General features: G+C 37.4%; 1 protein-coding gene across 5 annotated transcripts in view; it reads left to right on the forward strand.

The window, feature by feature from the left end:
• The window catches only part of gramd1bb (GRAM domain containing 1Bb), a 74,899-nt gene that overhangs the window by 43,489 nt on the left and 11,270 nt on the right, over positions 1–20,140 (forward strand). For 4 of the 5 annotated variants that reach the window (XM_055147781.1, XM_055147783.1, XM_055147784.1 and 1 more), the window contains 2 exons: positions 13,676–13,886; positions 16,383–16,403. In XM_055147781.1, coding sequence (XP_055003756.1) covers positions 13,676–13,886; positions 16,383–16,403 — 232 coding nt within the window. Of the gene's footprint in view, positions 1–7,646; positions 7,722–13,675; positions 13,887–16,382; positions 16,404–20,140 lie in introns of those variants that run through there. The other variant, XM_055147782.1, reaches the window with a different exon arrangement.

Below are 20,140 nucleotides of genomic sequence, written 5' to 3' on the forward strand. Positions count from 1 at the left end.
TGGTTATTATGTAGGTACAGACATGTAACATACACAAACAACAATATTTTGGTGGAATGGGTCATTTAATATGTGAATACAAATACAATAAGCACTAAGTAGTCAAATTAGCAATAATAATAATAGTTCAGTGATTGTGGGTTATTGATACAAGCATAATATTCCATTGTGTTACCAAATGACCATCATTCAAGAAGCCTTGTTTGACTCTATTTTAGATCTCATTAAGAAAAAAAAAAAAAGAAAGAAAAAACTCTGTAATAGATGTTATGGTATGTGTGTGAAGAGCTGAAAAGGAAAGCAAATATCACATGGCAGCCTATTATTGTTATTATTAATGATAAACGAATACACTGTGTTTTCCTTATGCCTTACTGAAGCCAATAGTGTGTGTGTTCCTCAGTGTAAAATCTGTATATAATTTTGCAGTCAGCAGAGGGCATCAGGGGGAAGGAAAATCTAGCAAGCCTTAACTTAAGGAGCTATCCATTCAGCACCACTCTATGAAGGTAGAAATATACTATATACTCTTTCTGTTTAGTGCCTACATTGGCTAAAAATCCTTGGATCACATGTAATGACCCATTACATATAAACCATACTATGGTGTATAGAATTTTGTTTGGGTTACTTTCTGATCTGATCTACCTGAGCATACAGCAGATGGCCTCCATGTGGGGGCTGTGTAGAGCTTGTATCACTTGTTGCTTTGCCCTGTGGGATTACATTCTTTTTTTGTTTATTTACATGTTTTCACTAGAGGTGATATGTTAATGGTAAAGCTCTAAGCACCAGTTTGTGCCATATATCTAGACATGTAAAACACAATATTCTCACATGTCTATGCCTCTCAGTGATCCTTTTGCCAAACATAGAGAAAATATCATGTGTTATACACACATCATATTTTCTCTGTGTTTGGCAAATGGACCAGTGACAGCTCTAATTAAAGTGTGCATCCCTACAGGCCTGTCGATTTTAGTTCAGCAAGGCTCAAGAAACCAATTTAACGGGTGGTGTTGTAGTTATGTATGGCCTAAAGCAGCCACCATTTGTCTTGTGCAGTATTGACCTGAGTGAATTCTATAAACACATGAATACCCCATTACAGCCAGTGCATTAGGAGATTAACTGTTATCTGCTGACACTGATCAGGGCTGGAGTCCAATACGGCAGCAAAGATTCCCCCTCCCCATGTAAATCTTGTACTGTCTCTTATCACAAAGGACACTGCCCAAGTGCATGTGGGTCAGTGCTGTGTAGTGTTCACATCATCTAATACAGTCCTGTGCTGTCGTGTCCCAGTCCTGCAGGGTGCCCCAGCACTCTGTAATGTGGAGAGATAGTGAAAGAGAGCCATCTATGGAAGCAGATAGAGCACAGGCGGAGGGAGGGGGAGGGGCGGAGGAGGAGGAGGAGGGAGCTGTCCTGCGCCTGCTCACTGTGAGCTCAGAGAGTGCAGCTTTCATCTGCAGCAGAGGCTGAGGCAGAGTTTGAGCGAGCAACACAAGCTCAGGGACAGTGCCGCTAAGTGCTGGAGGGAATGCTAACAGGCCGATACTCTGTGTGCACTTTGTACTTCTGCTGTTCCGGTGCACACGGCTGCTGAGGCTGTGCATGTTATACAGGTCACCTCTTTTCCTTTTGGGAAAACTGAAGAGTCCTGGAGACGTGAGAATTTTTGGCACAAGTGTCTAACACTGCGGCATCAAAACACGAGCACAGAAATGTAACTTTAAGGAGTAGAGCAGTGCAGCACCCTCTCCTCACTCTCCATCTGTGGGCTCTACTCTGGGCTTCCGTCGGCTTCATGCATGGAAGCTGAGGTTTGGGCTGGCTGGCAGTCAGCATGCAGTGGAGTGATTGGGCCGCCCAGTGCCCTCAACATGCAATGGACGTCAGACACTCTCCACTGTACTAATGAAAGGCTTCAAGCTTGCTTGGTAAGAATAACACTGGATGTGTATGATTGAATATGTGGAGCCTAGCATGTGTAAACCCTACCCTAAAGAGGTGCATGTATACCATTGCATTGTGATTTTGTGATGTTGATGCTTGTGTAGTTACTACATTTCCTTAAAGTGCAGTGTCAGGCTGTATGGGGCTGTGTCTTTCCTGCTCTTTGATGAGGGCAGAGCAGCTGAGGAGAGCGCTCACGTGGCTGATGGGAAAAGAGCAGGAACACGCTCCCTCATCTCTCCCCAGCTCTGTCTTTCTCTTGTTTTTCTGTTTGTTCCCACACATATAAACACATGTAGGTATGGTGTGTTTATACAGTGGGTCGACTGGTAAACTGGTAATCAGACTTTCTACTTTCTATTACTACTTGTCCCTTTAGTTTTAGTGACAGCGCAAGGGTTTGAAACTAGAGGTAATGCTTATGTGTTTGTGTATTTATACTATTCATCTTCATTCTATATTTGTGTTCATACGTTTGTTAATTTTTATTTATTGTATTTATTTTAAGAGCAAATGTCAAAGCTACTGGTTCTCCATAGTACTCTTGCTTGGCATAACTTATCTCTCATGTGATTCTGTCACATGTTGATTATATGTAGTATGTAAAGCCCGTTTATGCTATTGTTCTGTATGTAGTGTAATAAATCTCACTATACTCTTCATATCTTTATCCCATCCATCAGATAGTTGCTCAGACAGTGCATTGGTTGTCTCTTGTGTTACAAAATACATGCTAAGCTGTCACCAGTGGTGTATGCAGCATTTTATGTGAAAATATGGCTTCACAAATAGGGTGTCAGCAGATGTAGTGATGTAGTATCTGATTTTATAACACCGTAAATGACAGAACCTGGTGCAGAATTATTAACACTGTGGAAGAATAGGCTTGTGGCATGTTTGCTCTTGACGTGACATTTGGTGTGCCTTCAATCTGTGCTCACAGCACATGGTCCAGATGTGCACACACAGCCGGCAGCAGCAGCACAGACACGTGGCCCTGTCCACTATCCTCATCCTATACTCTGTGTGTGTGTTTGTGTGTGTGTGTGTGTGTGTGTGCGTCCATTATCCACATCTGAAATTGTGTATGTGTGTGTGCGTATGTGTGTGTCCAATCTGTCATTATACTGAAGAATTTATGTCTCACAGATTGAAGAGTTTATAACACACTATATAATGTAATGTATAATGCAATTAAAAGGTTGTTGTATTCATAAAATTATTGTGTTTCTTATTAGTTTAGGGACCCCATATTAATAGCTGACTACCAGTAAAATGCAAAGTGCTTGATTACATTACATTTTTACTTTTTTTTTTCTTGTTTCCATTAAAGTAGTGGGGATTACAATAGTTTCTGTACACACTAAAATCGTAATAAGTATTGTATTTGATAAATACAATACCAACTAATAGCTAAGTAACAGTTAATTAGCATACCAATTACCACTTAGTTAGTGATTACTATGTAGTCCCTAAACTAAAGTGTCACCTAATTATTCAACATCCATCTTCATATCATCACATTCTTTATTTGTAGATTCACACAGCACGAGAGTTGAAATTCTAAATAAAGTGAGGACTAGGAGCTTCTGTCACTAGTCACTGGGACCAGCTGGTCATGTAATAATGATGCCAGAGTTACAAGATGAAGCAGACCCAAAGTTTGTGAGACAAAATCTGCTGCATGCTCCAGGATGGGGCACTGCGCCATCACCGGACCACAGTGGACTTCCAGTTTCTCAGCAGGGCTCTGCACAAACTGCAGAATCGTTTCCCTTTGGCTACAGTTATTAAGTATCTCCGCCTCTCCTCTCGCTCTCTGTTCTCCCTCTTTTCTCTCTCCTCTCTCTTTCTCTCTCATCTGACTCTGGCTCTTTTTCAGCACTACCTCATTCCCAGAAGCCATTTGTCATCCCTGAGTACACTGTACATTGTTACTGAATATTGTTCTACTGTTTGCACCAAGCATAACCAATATGTTATGTTATTGTAAGAACTCATTCTCAGACAGCAAGGAAAGACTGCCTGGGTCATTACATAAAACCATATAGTTTGCAGAAAGACATAAGGCTCATAAGCAGATATTTATTAGTGGTGAGAAGCATTATTAGTGACTCCTATAAACAATACTGAAACTTTTTTCTGCCACTGTCACATCATCACCCCTTTACAGCTCAAACCTTATTACATTACATAAAAAATATCAAAAATTTTCCCACTATGGAAACAAAAATATGTACTCAATAAATATTGAGCCCCAAAATCTATTGTTCCAGCTTCTATATATTGAATGATAAGTGGATATTGTAATTATTGTGACAGGCCTGCTAAATAAAACTTTTCCTGTCCATCTGCTAATGGACCAAATATGCATGCTTTACATTATTCTTTTTCTATTCATCTTCCTAACAATAAAGTAATTTTCTATTAAGTCATATCCTGTTTTCTACTTTCTCAGTGGAATAGCTAATCTCACATTTACATCATTATATCATCTCAGTTTGTGTTTGACAAAAGCTTTAGACGCTTTTCTCATAATGTAAAAGCCTGAACACATGTAACCACAATGCCACATTTTACTGTGATCTATTCATTCGATTTTGAAAGGGCTGCATTTGTACAATAGATGGAGTGAATTTTGAACTTCTGTTGACAGACAGGGAGAAATTACATTTGTCTGTTTTTTGTTTTGTTTTTTGTTTTTTGTTCTTTTTCTAAAATGTATATGTGATTATGTTTTCTTTTTTGTGCAAGGTTTCTTTCTCACTCAGAAACACAATCTGAATTAGTAAACTTCCAGTTGGTGAACACTCAAAATGCACCAGGGTCAGGTTTACTTTGTTTAATTCACTTTGTCTGAACATGTTATTCTGTAAGATAATTTCTACTAGTCCACACTAATTCTCCATGTGCTTCTTACCTCTTTGCATAGCCTGCTCCCTTCCTCCTGTATCCCCACAGATGGTAGTGTCCTGTCTTAGAAGAACAGTTTGTCCCATGGGGGATTAATCTGGCTGCCAGTTTCCTCTCCCATCTTAGTTCTACCACCTCCCACAACCTCACATCACCTTTGTGGTCTGAGACTTTTTCTCTTTATATCAAAGGAGAAGCTCTATTGCTTTTTAATTATTCCACTAAGATATTTAAATTCCCTTTAGTCCAGTGGTTCCTTTTTGGAGACTTGCTAAATACTGGGAATTGTACACTTAAATATAGTAATGATAGCAGTGTTTCCCATAGATTTGGTTAAGTCTAAATATCAGGTTTGTTGTATCAGAGAACAGTTACCAAATCTAGTGTGTTTGCCTCACCTTTTTATTGTAATGTTTATTGCTGTCTTATTTGTGTACTCATGTGTGTTTCATTAAAGTACATAGCCCACTCTGATATACAGGAGTATGTCCTTACCAGGCTAATACAGCGTGGCCTTGGTAACTGTACGATAGAGACACTGGGATCCTGACAGACGTTTCCAGACCAGTCAGGTGTGGCTGAACTCTGGTTGCCGTGACAACTCTGTAAACAGTAGGTCTTTTAGAAAAAAAGATAATATGCTCTTTTGTTCATCAGTGTTGCATTTGTCACAGTATTGCAGTATAATATGTGATTGATATGACTGATATTTAGATACTTTTTTTAATTGCTTATCCCATTTTGCTGACACCTGTTTTCACCGCCTCTAGCATACACCCACTGCTGTATCCCAACTTTATTCTCAAGTTTTATTTTCTTAATCTGTGATACGTGTAGGATTTGGCAGCATTGCTTAGTCATTTTGGTACAAATTTTTAAAAGTTTGCAGCTTGCATGATGTCCATCAGAGATGCTGACAGCTTCACTGCTTTTTATAATGTGTTTACAATGACATCACCTCCCCTTAGGCAGTTTTATTAAGTTGCTTTAGACGAATATTATGGTTTAAAATGTCCAAATGATAAGATAATGCTCCACAGGTGTCACAGTTTAAAACTATAGCTCAGACATAAGCACAGTAAATTGTGTTGAAGTAATTTGCCATATATTGTGGTGCAGCTATAGCTCACCAGCTTTACCATTGTACACTATACCATTATGGCGCTTTGATTACTTGACCCTTTCAATTAGGGCTGTGCAACTAATCAAATGTTAATTCAGTTAATTCAGGTATTTTCTAATTGGAAATGATCATCTTAGCTCTTTTTAATCTACAGCCCATCCCTTTCAATAAAAGCATGTGGTTTGGAGCAGAATTCAGATTTTGGAAAAATAAATTTGACTATTTTTGGGTCAAATGGCAAGTCTGTATTATGTTCAAGAAATTACAATTGAAAAACATTAATTACTATTTTTTAAATATAGATAAAAATTCAGATTGATCAGTATATGATGGGGTAAATCTTTATTTTTGTCACATGCTCAGCTCTACTTTGAATAATAGTGACTAGAGTAAGAGAGTTGCCATTGCTAAGTAGGTCAGCTGTTGTACTGAGTTGGTGAAGGCTTAGCTGACTGCACACTGTGGTAGAACAGAGTGGAGCAGAGCAGCTCTTTGTTTTGCAGCAGTTTGCCTGAGCTGTGTACTGCCTCAGACTGGGCCAGCACTGCCAGAGCCCTGGGGTCAAGTATTTCCGACACCGACCCGCCACTTCACTGAGTCTGCTGGAGAAATGGAGACCAATAGTGGTCATGTGGTCATCTGTCAATTAGACCGCTGCACCCCTCACTTTCAAAGGTTTAATTTGTGAATACTTTGTTAGTAGTGCATGTGCATCTTCCTGTTGTATTTACTGCCTAAACATTGTACTGACTATGCATTGTTTAGTCACATTAGAATCTTGTTGAATGGTGTTATACAATGTCAGGCAATGCAAAAAGAAATTTGTCTTTGTGTGTTTTTGCTATGCTTTTTAGTGCTGGATTCTCTTAAAACATTGCATAGCAGTTACAATCTATAAAACATATTTAGATACATTTATTGTCCCATGTATAAGGGACTAATTGCTTCAGGCTCTTAGGGGGGCTGAATAATACTGTTTGAAGTGTGTTTACTTGGTACTGTACTGATACCGAAGTAAAACGACCTGAATGCCAGTGATGTCACCCCCTCCATTCATGAAACATGTGAATAATTAAAACTCAAGCAGGCTCATTGCACCAGCACCAAGACCAGCAGGAATACAAAGTGAAAGCCATCTCTTCTTCTTCATTTGCTCTGCTGCTTATCCTCCCTTCCCCTCTCTCTCTCTCTCTCTCTCTCTCTCTCTCTCTCTCTCTCTCTCTCTCTCTCTCTCTTTCTCTCTCTCTCTCTCTGTCCCTCTCCTATAGCTCGCTCAATCTTCTTCCAATCTATTGTCAGTCAGGAGCTCCGAAAATCCCAGCAGGACTGGCTTGTGTTTGGAAAACGCGCGGCCGCTGGTATAGGAGGCAGGTGATGCATTAGCTTGAGCGAGTCGGAAGATGGAAAGAAAATGGAAACGTGCTAGGAGCGCTACAGCCTCAGACAGACGAAGGAGCAACTGCAAATCAGACGTTGCAACCATAGCATACAGATCTTGAACAATACTGTCTTTTTTTCCATTTTGCTACCCTGCCGTGGTTCTAGCATGCTCGCAAACATGTCCACCCCCTTTTTTCTCTCCATCGCTCGCTTGTCTTCGCACCACACCCCCTCCCTCCCCTCTCCCTCAGCTGTGATGCCTCATCCATGGCTCCCGCTGTGTGAATGAAGCCATTTGAAAAAGGTCTGATCGCTGTGGAGCGCCTCTCTACATGGCGACAACCAGGTTAGTGCAGACTGCAGAATTACATAAAGTCATCCATATGAACTCCTAGCTCCTCCGTGCATGTGTAATGGACAAAAAGACTGCAACTCGTACCACTGTTGCTGGTATGCTTTCTTTCTAGCAGGTGCTGGTAAGCTTGTTATTAGGAGATCAGTGCTGGCCAAGGGAAGATCAGTAGCTCTAAGCCTGCTAAAGAAAATCTCTCCATCCCCCATCTATTTGTCCAGCTACCTTTCTCATACAATAATAGCACTAACGTTGTGTTGGGGTGGTGCGTTCAGGGATGATCATGTGTGGCTAACAGGTCATTACAGACAGTCTGCCCATAGGAGGACATGGTGGTTCTGGAGTGTGTGACAGTGGCTGACCAGGCATGCCGCTGTCTTCAGGGCTGCTACGGAGAGCTACTCAGAGACTTTCATGAGGGGTACGACAGGCTGTTATAACAGTAGATGTGTAGGTGTGTGGATGTGATAGTGGTAGAAAAGGCTGGATGGGTGCGGTGGATATGTTTGGTTACATAATGTACATGAATATAGGTTTACATGTGAAACACAATGATACTAAATAGTTGTGTTGTAGCGTGTCAGTTTATTAATAGCAGAAGAGCTATTGTTAAATACGATGAAGCCTTTTGTCTTAATGGTGATGTACCGTGTCATGTTTACCTTTAGATCTCTACTGCATGCGCATTGAATGAGGACATGCGCATAAGTGAGCTATACTGGTCCCATGCAAATCCTTTGCTGTGTTTTGGTTTACGGATGATCATTGTTTGATGCAAGAAATTTGCTTAAATTTTAATTTAGTTAGTGCTATGAATGCTTTTATACCAGTGTTTGTTAACCATTTATTATTTGGTTGCTAATTTATGCTAGATGTCCTTCCTCCATACAAACTATATAGGTAAATCAAAATGTCTTGATACAGTCAAGTATCAAACACATAAGACACATGAATTGTATTCCAAACTAAAGACAAACATGTGCACACATGTGCACAGTGGTTATTTAGCTCCTTGTGGCCTGTTGAAAGAAGAGTGCAGCTGAAGGCCCAGTGCCAGATGGGTATTTTCCAGGGTCAGCAGAACTGTGAAAACCATGAGGCCCTCAGAAAGATCCGGAACTGTGTCCATTGTGCCGGGACGTTTGGACGGCTTGGGCCAGTTGGATTTAGGGCTTTAGAGCTTATTCAAAGAAAGAACTGTTACAAAGTGGTGCAAGTAGCAAGCCCGTTTCCTTTCTGTTTATCGTTCTACAGAGGAACTTGACCCTCATGCAATCATCACCGTTATGTCCTATATTTTCCTTACATAACAACTTATGGTATTATCTACTTTGGGTTGTGTTTAGTTTTTGTTTGTGATTTGCTTTTGTTCCTTTTGAGGTGAAGCATATACCTATTACATTTCCATTCATGTTCATATTTTCCTTTTAATTGGGCCTAGGGGTAAGAGTTATATTGATGTCAACAACAATACCAGCTGACTTCCAGTCACAGAGTGATTTGACTGGGTTTATGGCCAAATGTCCTTCTTGACATAGTTACATACTTCAACAGTAAATAATGTAAGTGTATTTTCCAAGGACAAGGACTTGAACTGCTGATCCTCTTGTTGATGGGAAAACACCTGCACTACTGTCAGCCATTCTCCTTTCTAGTTATTAAAAGCAGTTTAACATATATGTTTATGCCTAATTTAATTCTCACAATGTGCAGCTTAGTGCCCTGATTTATGATGTCTGCTTATAGCTGGTGAAATAATCAATAAGAAACGAATGGCTAATGTGATTATGTGTCTTGATTGGTTGTGTCTGCTCGTGCATTCCTATTGGCTGGCTCACAGTTCCTCTGATGCATTGTCTGTCACTTGGCCTCTGCTGTATTTCCCACTCTAACAGCATCTCTAACAGGAAAAGGCTGGGCGGGTATATTTAGCTACACATTGAATATTTAAACTCTCTCTCTTCTCTGTTGCTATAGAGATATTCATTCTTAACAGAGCTTTGTTGGAGCTTTTCAGTAGTCTGGTGGTTCCCTTTCCTCTCTGCAGCATTCACTCCAGTGTTTATTGCATCTGTAGTGTGTGCTTGTTTAGAGATTATAGAGGCTACTTTTTTGTTTACTTTGTACAATTTGAAGATTTTGCTTTGTGATATAGTGACTGGAGCAGAATTTGCAGAAAAAAATGTCGTTATTGAAAAATGAAATGCCATGTGCCAGACTGACACCTGTTGTCCCTGGACAATTTGATGTCAATTATGTGTGTACTGATTGAGTGGTTTATTCTTAAAAAATAATTAGTCTCACCTCATTTAAAACACATTTCACTATAGCATCATTCACTCATCTCATGTTGTATTTATAGTTAGTTACAACAACAAGTCAAATCTACAACTTTCTACTACTTTTACAGTATTATAGTTACTTATTCTGTAGAGTAACAGTGGATACATGTGCTGCTTTGTAATATTAATCTATGCTTCATGACAAACAAAAGTATACTAGTCCTGCATGGAACCGGGGACTTGTTTTTGTAAAATGTTAAATTGTCCTTATGAGGAGGTGAATGCTGTATTAATTGTGTTATTTGCCTCAGTGTGGGCTGAGGTCAAACAGAAAGTTAACACTTTTTCAAAATATAATATATGAGTCATTTATATGCTGAAAGTATATTCACATCGCCTTGGTTTTATTCTTTTCATTGGGTCAGATTGGTCAAACTGCATTTGAAAAACAAACAGTGATGGTAAACCACAATTTACAGACACTTTAAGATATCATAAATGAGGATATACTAGGATATATTGCTAAAATGGATAGTGCAGATGAACTGGGTCTGCATGTACACCTAAATTCCGTTTATGAGTGGTGATTCAGACAATTACTGGAGAAGAATATCAATGTTGGTAGTCTATAGTGATCCGTCAAACATGTAAATAATGTTATAATGTTTATATTATAATCCATTCTCCCTTCATTTTTGTCTCCCATACTGCCATAGGACTAAACTCAAAGTGAACATTTAAACACATACTGGAGCATTAACATTACAAAATAAAATTAAAGGTGTACTATGTAACGTTTTGGCAGTTGGTCCATTACTTGTTTGTTTCTATTTATATGTACAGTAACTGTTCTGCCTGGAATGTTCCACAGTATGACATTAAACAGCTCTTACCTTAAATTATGCAATTACAAGTGGTTTTATAATTCAAAAGTACCTAGAAAAACAGACTGAACAAGGTTGCCGCTCCACAGATCTGATTTGTAACTTGGTCTGGTTTGGGCTCCACAAGATAGATAATTTTAATGACATACTGTGAAACATTCCAGACAAGACATGAAGAAAAACATTTGACAAATTCTCCACCAGGTTGCAATGCACCTTTAATACAAGATAAAAGAATTGCAATCATGTAACATAAGAAGAGCTCAAAGGGACAGGAGGGTGCATGATCGACACCACTGTATTACCCAAACGACTGCAAACTTAACACTTTGCTATTTACAACTCTTCTAATTGCGATTTTAACTTAGTTATTATAAATCTTTCTGCTCAAGCCCAAATGCTTCAGGTACATTAACAGCAGACATTGGCTGGCAGTGATGTAAGGGCCTTGCATAACGCCCTGTCAAGTAACCAGGCCCGACAGGCGCGTGGCCGCACAGATCACTTAACACTGGCTTTTGTTGTTAGCCTCCGACATTAAGGAAAGACCGCTAGCTGAGCCACGGTTGTGTGTCTTTGTCTGAAGGGGAAAATGTGTAGTCGTGGTGCAGAGGATACTTGATAGGAACTGTGTGTACCCTGAGGAGCAGGGGCCACCTCACCACCTGTCTGTCTGCCTACCTCACCACAGGACTGCTTTTTGGTTTGCTGATGTCTTCATTCAGGTATTAAAGGTTGTACTTTTTCAACATAGGACTACTACTATACTATACTACTAAAGGGCCCATATTACACTATTTTCTGATCTATATTATAATGTTGTGTCCCTATCACAAACATACCTGGAGTTGTGTTTTGTTTTATTCACACATGTTTAACACACAAACCATACTTCTCTAAAACAGAAGAAACTTTGTTCCACCTTGTGGTGTGATGTGATGTGGCAATACAGGAAGTGATCCACAGTGTTTATAAACTCCATAAACTCCATAAACTACTTCACTAGAATCATTCAGATGATTTCAATCCAATCCACTTTATTTATATAGCACATTTTATATACATGATAATTAAGTGCTGCACATACAAATTAATACAATAAAACACAGTAAATCATAAATAAAAACATCATAAGTAAAAAAAAAGAATAAAAAATAAAAAAAATGCTATTAAATAAAAGACACAGGACCACACAACTCACGCAGTGTTAAAAGCCAGAGAGTAAAAGTGGGCCTTAAGACGAGACTTAAAACACTCCACTGGCTGTTCGGACATTTGACATTCACCATTTTGAGATTTAGAGATGTAGACAGGCGAATAATAAAGAGTTGCTCAGACATGTGTAAAAGAAAAAAAATCCTACTCCATGTATGTTTTTGATGAAGTATCAACAGTATAGCATGGCTAAAAGCTCTCCAAGTCCTTCAAATTGAAATAAATAAATCGTTTTAATACAGTAATATACAGAAACCCTGATGTACATGTCAGATCGCCTAATGATGTAAAGTAACAGACTGTAAAAGGATAAAATATGTTTTAAGCTTTTAACTAATGCATAAGTAATCCCTTGTTATTGTAAAATGATACAGTCACAAAAATAGGTTGACCATTGCTTCCTGCTTGTTGTTGTTGTTGTTGTGGTCCATTGAAGTTTCTAGCATTAGCTTAATTGTTGTTATTCAGGGCAGCACATGGAGCTGAACCCTGCTAAGCCTCAGCTGATGTAAGGCTTATTTGTTTGGGAACATGTTATACTTTTGCTTTCATTATGAACTTCTGGCTCATATATATATATATATATATATATATATATATATATATATATATATATATATATATATATATATATATATATTTTTTTTTTTTTTTTTTTTTTTTTTTTTACATTTGTATAATATAAAAGTCTCTATAAAAAGCATTGTGATAGTGAATGCTTCTAAAGAGCAAGTGGAGTTGATGTCTTCTCTGTACTATATCTCCTTACCTCAGACATATAGACGGCCTAATTACTTGGATGAATATACTGAAAATTGCCCATAGGGAATGATGCCTTAATGGAATGAGCCATCCAAGTGTCTTTTGAATAGGCCATGAACTATTCTTGTGTGCGTTGTGATACAGAGGTTGTTATTTTGGAGGTGTGCATTAGAATATCAGATATATTGTCAAATATTTAAAAAGGCTGCTAAAACAGAAAATTGGGATTGTGGTTTTTGCAGTTTATTAAATTTTTCTTGCAATTCTTGAAAGTAAACAACATCATTTACATGCACATTTTTGCACCTTTGTAATGAATGGCCATGGATAATCCTAAAACATATATTATTATATTATTTAAATTCAAATCAATATCACCCACCTCTTGTATGTAGTAAAGATTGGATTATGATGTTATGTTGATACAGAATTGTATAAAAAATGTCTTTATTCAACAAAATTGGTCTAGTAAGAGCCAGTCAGAGGTTTTTATCTCGCATAAAAGAATTCAGCTATTGCCTAACGAATAAATAGCTGTTATTTTACACTACTTCTTCTTAATCTTTTAAGAAATGTATATCTGCTTTTAACAATAAATCAAATTAGCCATTCACACGTACCCTGTTCTAACTAGTGTAACCCATTATAGAAGATTTCTGCATAATAAAATTCCCATTGACTTTAAATATGGTAATCCTTCAGTCATAGGTTGAAAGTGCTCTGAAAAAACTTTTGTCCACCATTGCCATCATAGAAAATGTGAAAAGACTGTTCATCTCTTTTTTATTTCTTGTTTGTTTTTCAGCACTGCCAGTAACTCCAACAAGAGCACCCCCGCCTGCTCGCCGGTCCTACGAAAGCGCTCGCACTCCCCGACCCCACAGAGCCCGGAGGGGGACAACATGGTGGAGAAGGGTTCAGACCACTCCTCGGACAAGTCGCCCTCCACACCAGAGCAGGTGGTCCAGAGAACATACTCGCTGCAGTCCTCGCGCAGTGGGGGCAAGAACTCCAAGGTGAGTATTATCAAAATGGGTTACATTTGATCACAGTGTTACCAAAAAGTACCATATGCTGAAAAAAGTTTTCTTTTACCAATATCAAGCACTATGCATTATATATGTTTTTGCGCAAAATGTATACATCATTTACACAAATCATTGATATTTTTATATAGCTTTATGATCTTGTATGGTTTTTCGTTGTCAAGTTCCTCACACCACTTAAACCTTCATTTGGTTCATAGTAAATAACTTGTGTTTTTTTCTGACTGTGGAATTTGTGCATCTGCTTAGCACTCATTTGTTGTTTTCAGATGATTTTAGCTAACCCTTTTCTTGTTGCTTTTAAAAATCATGTACAGTTTTGTTCTTGAGTTTGTTTTTTTTCTGCTACACACTACATGTGCATTGTAAAACACATTGCTTTATCACAATGTGTTTCTTGTGTCTGTTGATTCTTGCTTTTTGTTCTGTTGTCTTCTGATTTTTCTCTGTTCTTCTCTTCATCGCATGCTAGTCTCACAAGCGACTTTCCAAAGTAAGCATCACTTTTTCTGTTTTTCACATGTTACTACCACTTACCCTCTGTCTGCCTGTATTTGCTTATGCTGCAATTCTCAACAACTAGCCCAACACACCGGACCCTTTTAATTTCTCCTTTTGCTTGTTTATTCTTGTTTCCACTGCAACAATATTTTAAAACCCCACAATAAAATACCAACTTTACATACTAACAATTCTACTACTACTACTACTATTACTACTACTACTACTACTACTACTACTACTACTACTACTACTACTACTACTGCTGCTGCTACTGAAAATATATTAAAATTCACTATGAAAGTCTACAATGTTTTGGAAAAACTAGACTGTCTTTACTTTTGGTTGAAACTAATCAAATTTGGGAAATAAATAAATAAATAAAAATAAAGGATGGCCAGTAAGTACCGGTGCAATGTGTTTGTAGACCCAGGCCATGGTACTCACCACTCAATGGCATCCCTATGAACACATTTATTAGGGATAGAGCCACTAAACATAGATGGTCCTGTGAAAACCTAATCATGGTATCACACAGCTTATAGCCTTGACCAATTTGCACCCCTTGAAAACTGACTTTGTCCTTTTGTGGTACTGGAGAGGTGTTATTGTACTCATCTTTTATTTCACTGTCTTGTGGCCAAAGTCATTACCAGATGTCCTCAAGTGGTAGTGCAGCAATTCCAAATATTTTTCAATAAGTAAATAAGTTCAAAATGTATAATGCATGAGGTCTTCAAATAAATCCCACATTGTTTTAAATACTGTTCGAATGTTGTTGATACTTATGGGCCAAATGTGTGTTAAAGGTCCTATATTACACAAAATTTACTCTTGCAAGCTTTGAGCCATGTTATAATGTTGTGACCTCCTCAAAAACATACCCGGAATTGTGTTCATTTCATTCACACATGTTTGAGTAATCCTTTATAATTAGTCTGTCTACATCTCCAAAGCTCAAAATGTTCTGTTCCACCTTGCGATGTCATAAAGCTGTATTTTCCATGTTAACAGCAACTTTTAACCTTTTGTTCAGTAAAGATAGACAATTCCAGGGCTGAAATAACTCAAATGATTCCAGTGAAGATGTATGTAGTTTAAGAGAAGAGAGAAGAACACTGTCTAAATATGCATGGTCTGTCTATTAAACATGTGTGAATTAAATTAAACACAACTCCAGTTATGTTTGTGATGAGAACAATATCATAACATAGATCAGAAAAAGCTTAATATGGGCACTTTAAACTCCACATATGTTACTATCAAGCTGTTTGGGCATTGTCTGTTTTTTCAATAAAACTTACGTCATTGTTTTAGTTACATTAGAAGCATAACACCCTTATTTGAATCTCCCACGTGAGTGATGAGGTCACATGACAGTGAATGGCGTGAGATCGACCTACAATGTGAGCCTGATCAGGCTGCTGCTAATGCAATCCAAATAATAGAGCATTGAGTAAAAGGGGTGCCCCACATCTCTGCAGCAAAAACCAGGACAGCGTATAATGACATGGCAATAATAAACCTCTCAGTAATTTGGATCAGATTTTTTTTTACCCCTGTCCCAGATAAGTCTTATGTTGTGTTTTTCTGTACTTTTTCAGTATGACAGACTAAACTTAATCAAAGTAAGCACTTCTTTGTTTTGACCCGGTGACAATCCTTGCCAGACCCTCAACAGTGTAAAACTCTCCCCTACAGAAAAACTGTAGAACTACTTACAGTAGTTTTTGTCCTTTTTCTCTCCTTTTATTGATCCATTAGCAGTAGTTTAGCAGCACCTTCAAATGAGATTTAACAACATCATTAAGGGAAGGTATACAGTGATGATCTGATGTGTTAAGTAGTTTGACCATTAAAATTAAATTAAGTATTGTGGTAGAGAGTGTTCTAATTAAAACATTTGGGTAGCCTATACTTCTTGTTGTTTAACCAACCTCTTTTTCTGTGTCTCCCCTTCTGCAGAAGAGCCAAAGCTGGTATAATGTAAGTATCCTATTCCTTTGTATACATTATTACAATTGTGCCATTACTAGTGCTTGTTGCTGTGTGTGATTGAGCGAGAATGAATGAATGAGTGAATTAACTATATAAATTCTGCTTACAGGATGAGTGAACCTGAGCATTAACCTGAGTCTTAACCTGTTTACACCTGCACTAAAAGTTACTGGTGCTTCAGTCAGTGACTTAACACCATCTTAAAACAGGGAGACTGAGACTTCTTAATTAGTGAAGGTGCAAGCTGTCTAAAAGATCACCAGTCTTTTATTTATTAACCATGCAGTTTTTTTTTGTACCACAAGATGGAGTGCTAACCCCATTTTCTGCCTGCAGTGTTGATGTAAAGGGAGATTACAAGTATATGCCATGGTGTTCTGGTCTTTATTTTGATTTTTTGTTGTTGTGTGTATCCTCTTCCCATCTCTCCCCAGCATGAGAGGCAGCACATCCTGAGAGTAAGCATGATCCCTCTTCTGTGCAACCCTGATGATTAAACAATTTGTCTTTTTTCAAAACAATAGGTTAAAATTAACTATCCATGCAGCCTGCTCATTCCATTGACTCCTCTGAGTGCTGTTACCACCTTGGGAAAGTTGTTTGCCTATTCTCACTTTTATGTTACTGCAACCTCTGATTAGGGCTGTGCGATTAAAGGTCCTATATTACATTAAATTCACTCTTGTGAGCTTTAACCCATGTTAGAATGTTATTACCTCATCAAAAACATGCTGGAGTTGTGTTTTGTTTCATTCACGCATGTTTGAGTAATTCTGAGTGCATTATTTGTCTACCTAAATCTCCAAAGCTCAAAATGCTCTGTCCCACGTTGTGGAACACAGTGTTTTCTGTTTGAGAGAAGAACTCAGCCTAAATATGCAGGGTTTGTATGTGTGAATGAAACAAAACAAAACTCTTCAATATGTTTCTGATGAGGAAACAAAATGTTATAAAAAGTGGCTTTGAGAAAAAAAGTGTCTCAAAAACAATGCTAGTAAATTGTATTAGATATATTTTTTCTCTGCATGTTTAAAGTATAGCTATTAATAACAGTCATTTTGATTATGAGCCAAATAAGACTAAAAATATAATAATGACTTAAGGCATAATCGAGCAGTCGTATCCGTGATATTCCAAAAGATAAAGGATAGGCCTGTCACGATACCCAAAGTACGATATATTGCTAAATAAAATACAAATGATGAATGATAATATTGAAACTAATTGATTACTCTCCAAAAAACATATACCTAAATATACAATATTGTTAAGAGAACATGAGTTCCAATAGATAAAGAGTAGACTAACATTGAATTATTAGTTTGTATTTAGAATGAGTGATAAAAGTTTTTTATTCAGCCCTCTATAGCTCAAATCTTATCGCAATGCAGAAAAAAATACAAAATATACCCCAAATGTAAAGAAAATGTGCACACAATGAATAAAAATCTAAAATATACTGTTCCAGCTTTCATATATAGAACGATAAGTCAATATAGTAATAATGGTGACAGGCTTAATAATAAAGGGATGTAGCATCTGTAGCCTTGTCGGTTTAATGTGTGCCGTATCCAGATTGCTAAATGGGTCTTTGAACAGGTGGTAGCATGTGCTTTGAGTTACAAACTGTAATAAACAAATCAACAAGAGCCTTGGCTGTAGTGCCTTTAAATAGTTGAATGGAGCATGCTGCTTTGTGTGCTTCCGGTTCTTTTGCTTCTAAACTGTGAATTATTGTCAAGCTGATAAAAATTATGTCTTCAAATCAAAAATGCTGCAAGTAATGATTTAAAATTATACATAATGCTAACAGCTCATCGAACAATCAGTAGAATAGAACAGAATCTTTTACAATTGACTTTATTATTATTCATTTTAATCAATCAATCAATCAATCTTTATTTGTATAGCATTCTTCATACATTTGAAATGTAGCACAAAGTGCTTCACGTGCAACAGAAAAATGACAATAATTAAAAAAACAGCAACCCCAGCCCCATCCCATGGTTTCGTCCATATATACAGCAATTTAAAGAGAAACGTAAGGCATAAAGCTTCTTAAGGTTATAGTAAAAATGAAAAATGAAGAGCTAAAATCAGATGGAGAGTAGGTAAAATATATTTTATTTAATTTAAAACAAATATAATAATAATTTAATTTAAAACAAGTAAACGTTCCAATTAAAAGCTAAATTGAAAATGTACGTTTTGAGTTTAAACTTTAAAAAATATGAACACTCGCAGCAGACCTCAGATCCTCAGTGAGACTGTTCCACAGACGGGGGCCGTAAAAACTGAATGACACCTCACCGTGAATTTTAGTTTGAACTCTTGGGACAGTTCAAAAATGGCTACCTATGTCCGAGAGGGCTCATATGATAAAATCAGATCAGATAAATAAATAGGACTAAGACCATTAAGTGCTTTATAAACCAATAAAAGAAGTTTAAAATCTATCCTGAAGCTCACAGAAAGCCAGTACAGAGACTTCAGTATTGGTGTGATACGCTCTTCCTTCCTGGTCCTGGTCCTTGTCAACAGTTGTGCTGCAGAGTTTTGGAGGAGCTGCAGTGGAGCTGTAGTTTTCTTTGGAAAACCAGAAAGGAGAGCATTACAGTAATCAACACGGTTTGTTATAAAAGCATGTATTAAAGTCTCTGCCCTGGCTTGAGAGAGAAATAATCTGACTCTGGCGATATTTTTTAGATGATAAAAAACAGATTTAGTGATAGACCTGATGTATTTATTTATAGCAAGGACAGTGCATATTGACCAACAGTACAACTGTAAAAAATGTCAGAATTAGCCAAGAGGTTAGATTCCATCTGTAGTCCTTTGCCAGTAGAAGGCACCCTAGAAAGTGGTATCACAATAAGATAAAACAAACACTTCATAGATTAAAATGCAGGTAAGTTTACGCAGCAGCAGCAAAGCAGGTCATCCAGAAAGACATACACATGTTAAAAGTCCAGATCGAGCAGCAGCAAAAGTAAAGTTTAAGAGACATTAAAACATGCAGGTAAGAAACATTAGGACACACCAGACACTTCATTAAAACACTTGGAAGCATTTAAGGAGAGCAGAAGAAAGAAGCACAAGCACAATTAACCACAAGATGGCAAAAAAAAAATGTTGTTGAGTACTGAATAAATGAATAAAAAGATTTCCTAGGTGGTAACTGGGATTAATAAGTTGTTAAATTCAGAATGATTTATTATAGAGTATTATTGCATAATATAATGTTAATATCATTTACAGATTAATTTCATTTAGCACACAAGACCATAATCTGCAAATAATCAGTCAACGATCACCAGATATCATAAACTTGTGCGTCACATTCTCATATGAAGTAGTGTACAAGATAAACTGAGATGCATGTGTGTGTTTCTCTACATGGCAATGATGATCCTCCATGGCCCTGAAACTACATGATTTCAACTTAAACCGTCCAAAATATTCTGAGCTTGTTAGAGACACACATCTATTCATATAAGCATCCCAATATGCACAATAAAAGCATATGTATGAAATTACATCATACAGACTAACCAGGACAAAAGAATTAGACAAAAGACATTACAGAATCTGGTTTAAAATATTATACAAGATATTATACAAGCAAAGATTAAGCTACCCCTAAATCAGTGGTTAAGATAATATTTTATTATTACTTATATGTATTTGTTGTTTTTTTAATATATAGGACTATCTGACTACCAACA

This window comes from Boleophthalmus pectinirostris, unplaced genomic scaffold (genome assembly GCF_026225935.1).
Source record: "Boleophthalmus pectinirostris isolate CB_2022bp ecotype Guang Dong unplaced genomic scaffold, ASM2622593v1 HiC_scaffold_9, whole genome shotgun sequence".
NCBI classification, from domain to species: Eukaryota; Metazoa; Chordata; class Actinopteri; order Gobiiformes; family Gobiidae; genus Boleophthalmus; species Boleophthalmus pectinirostris.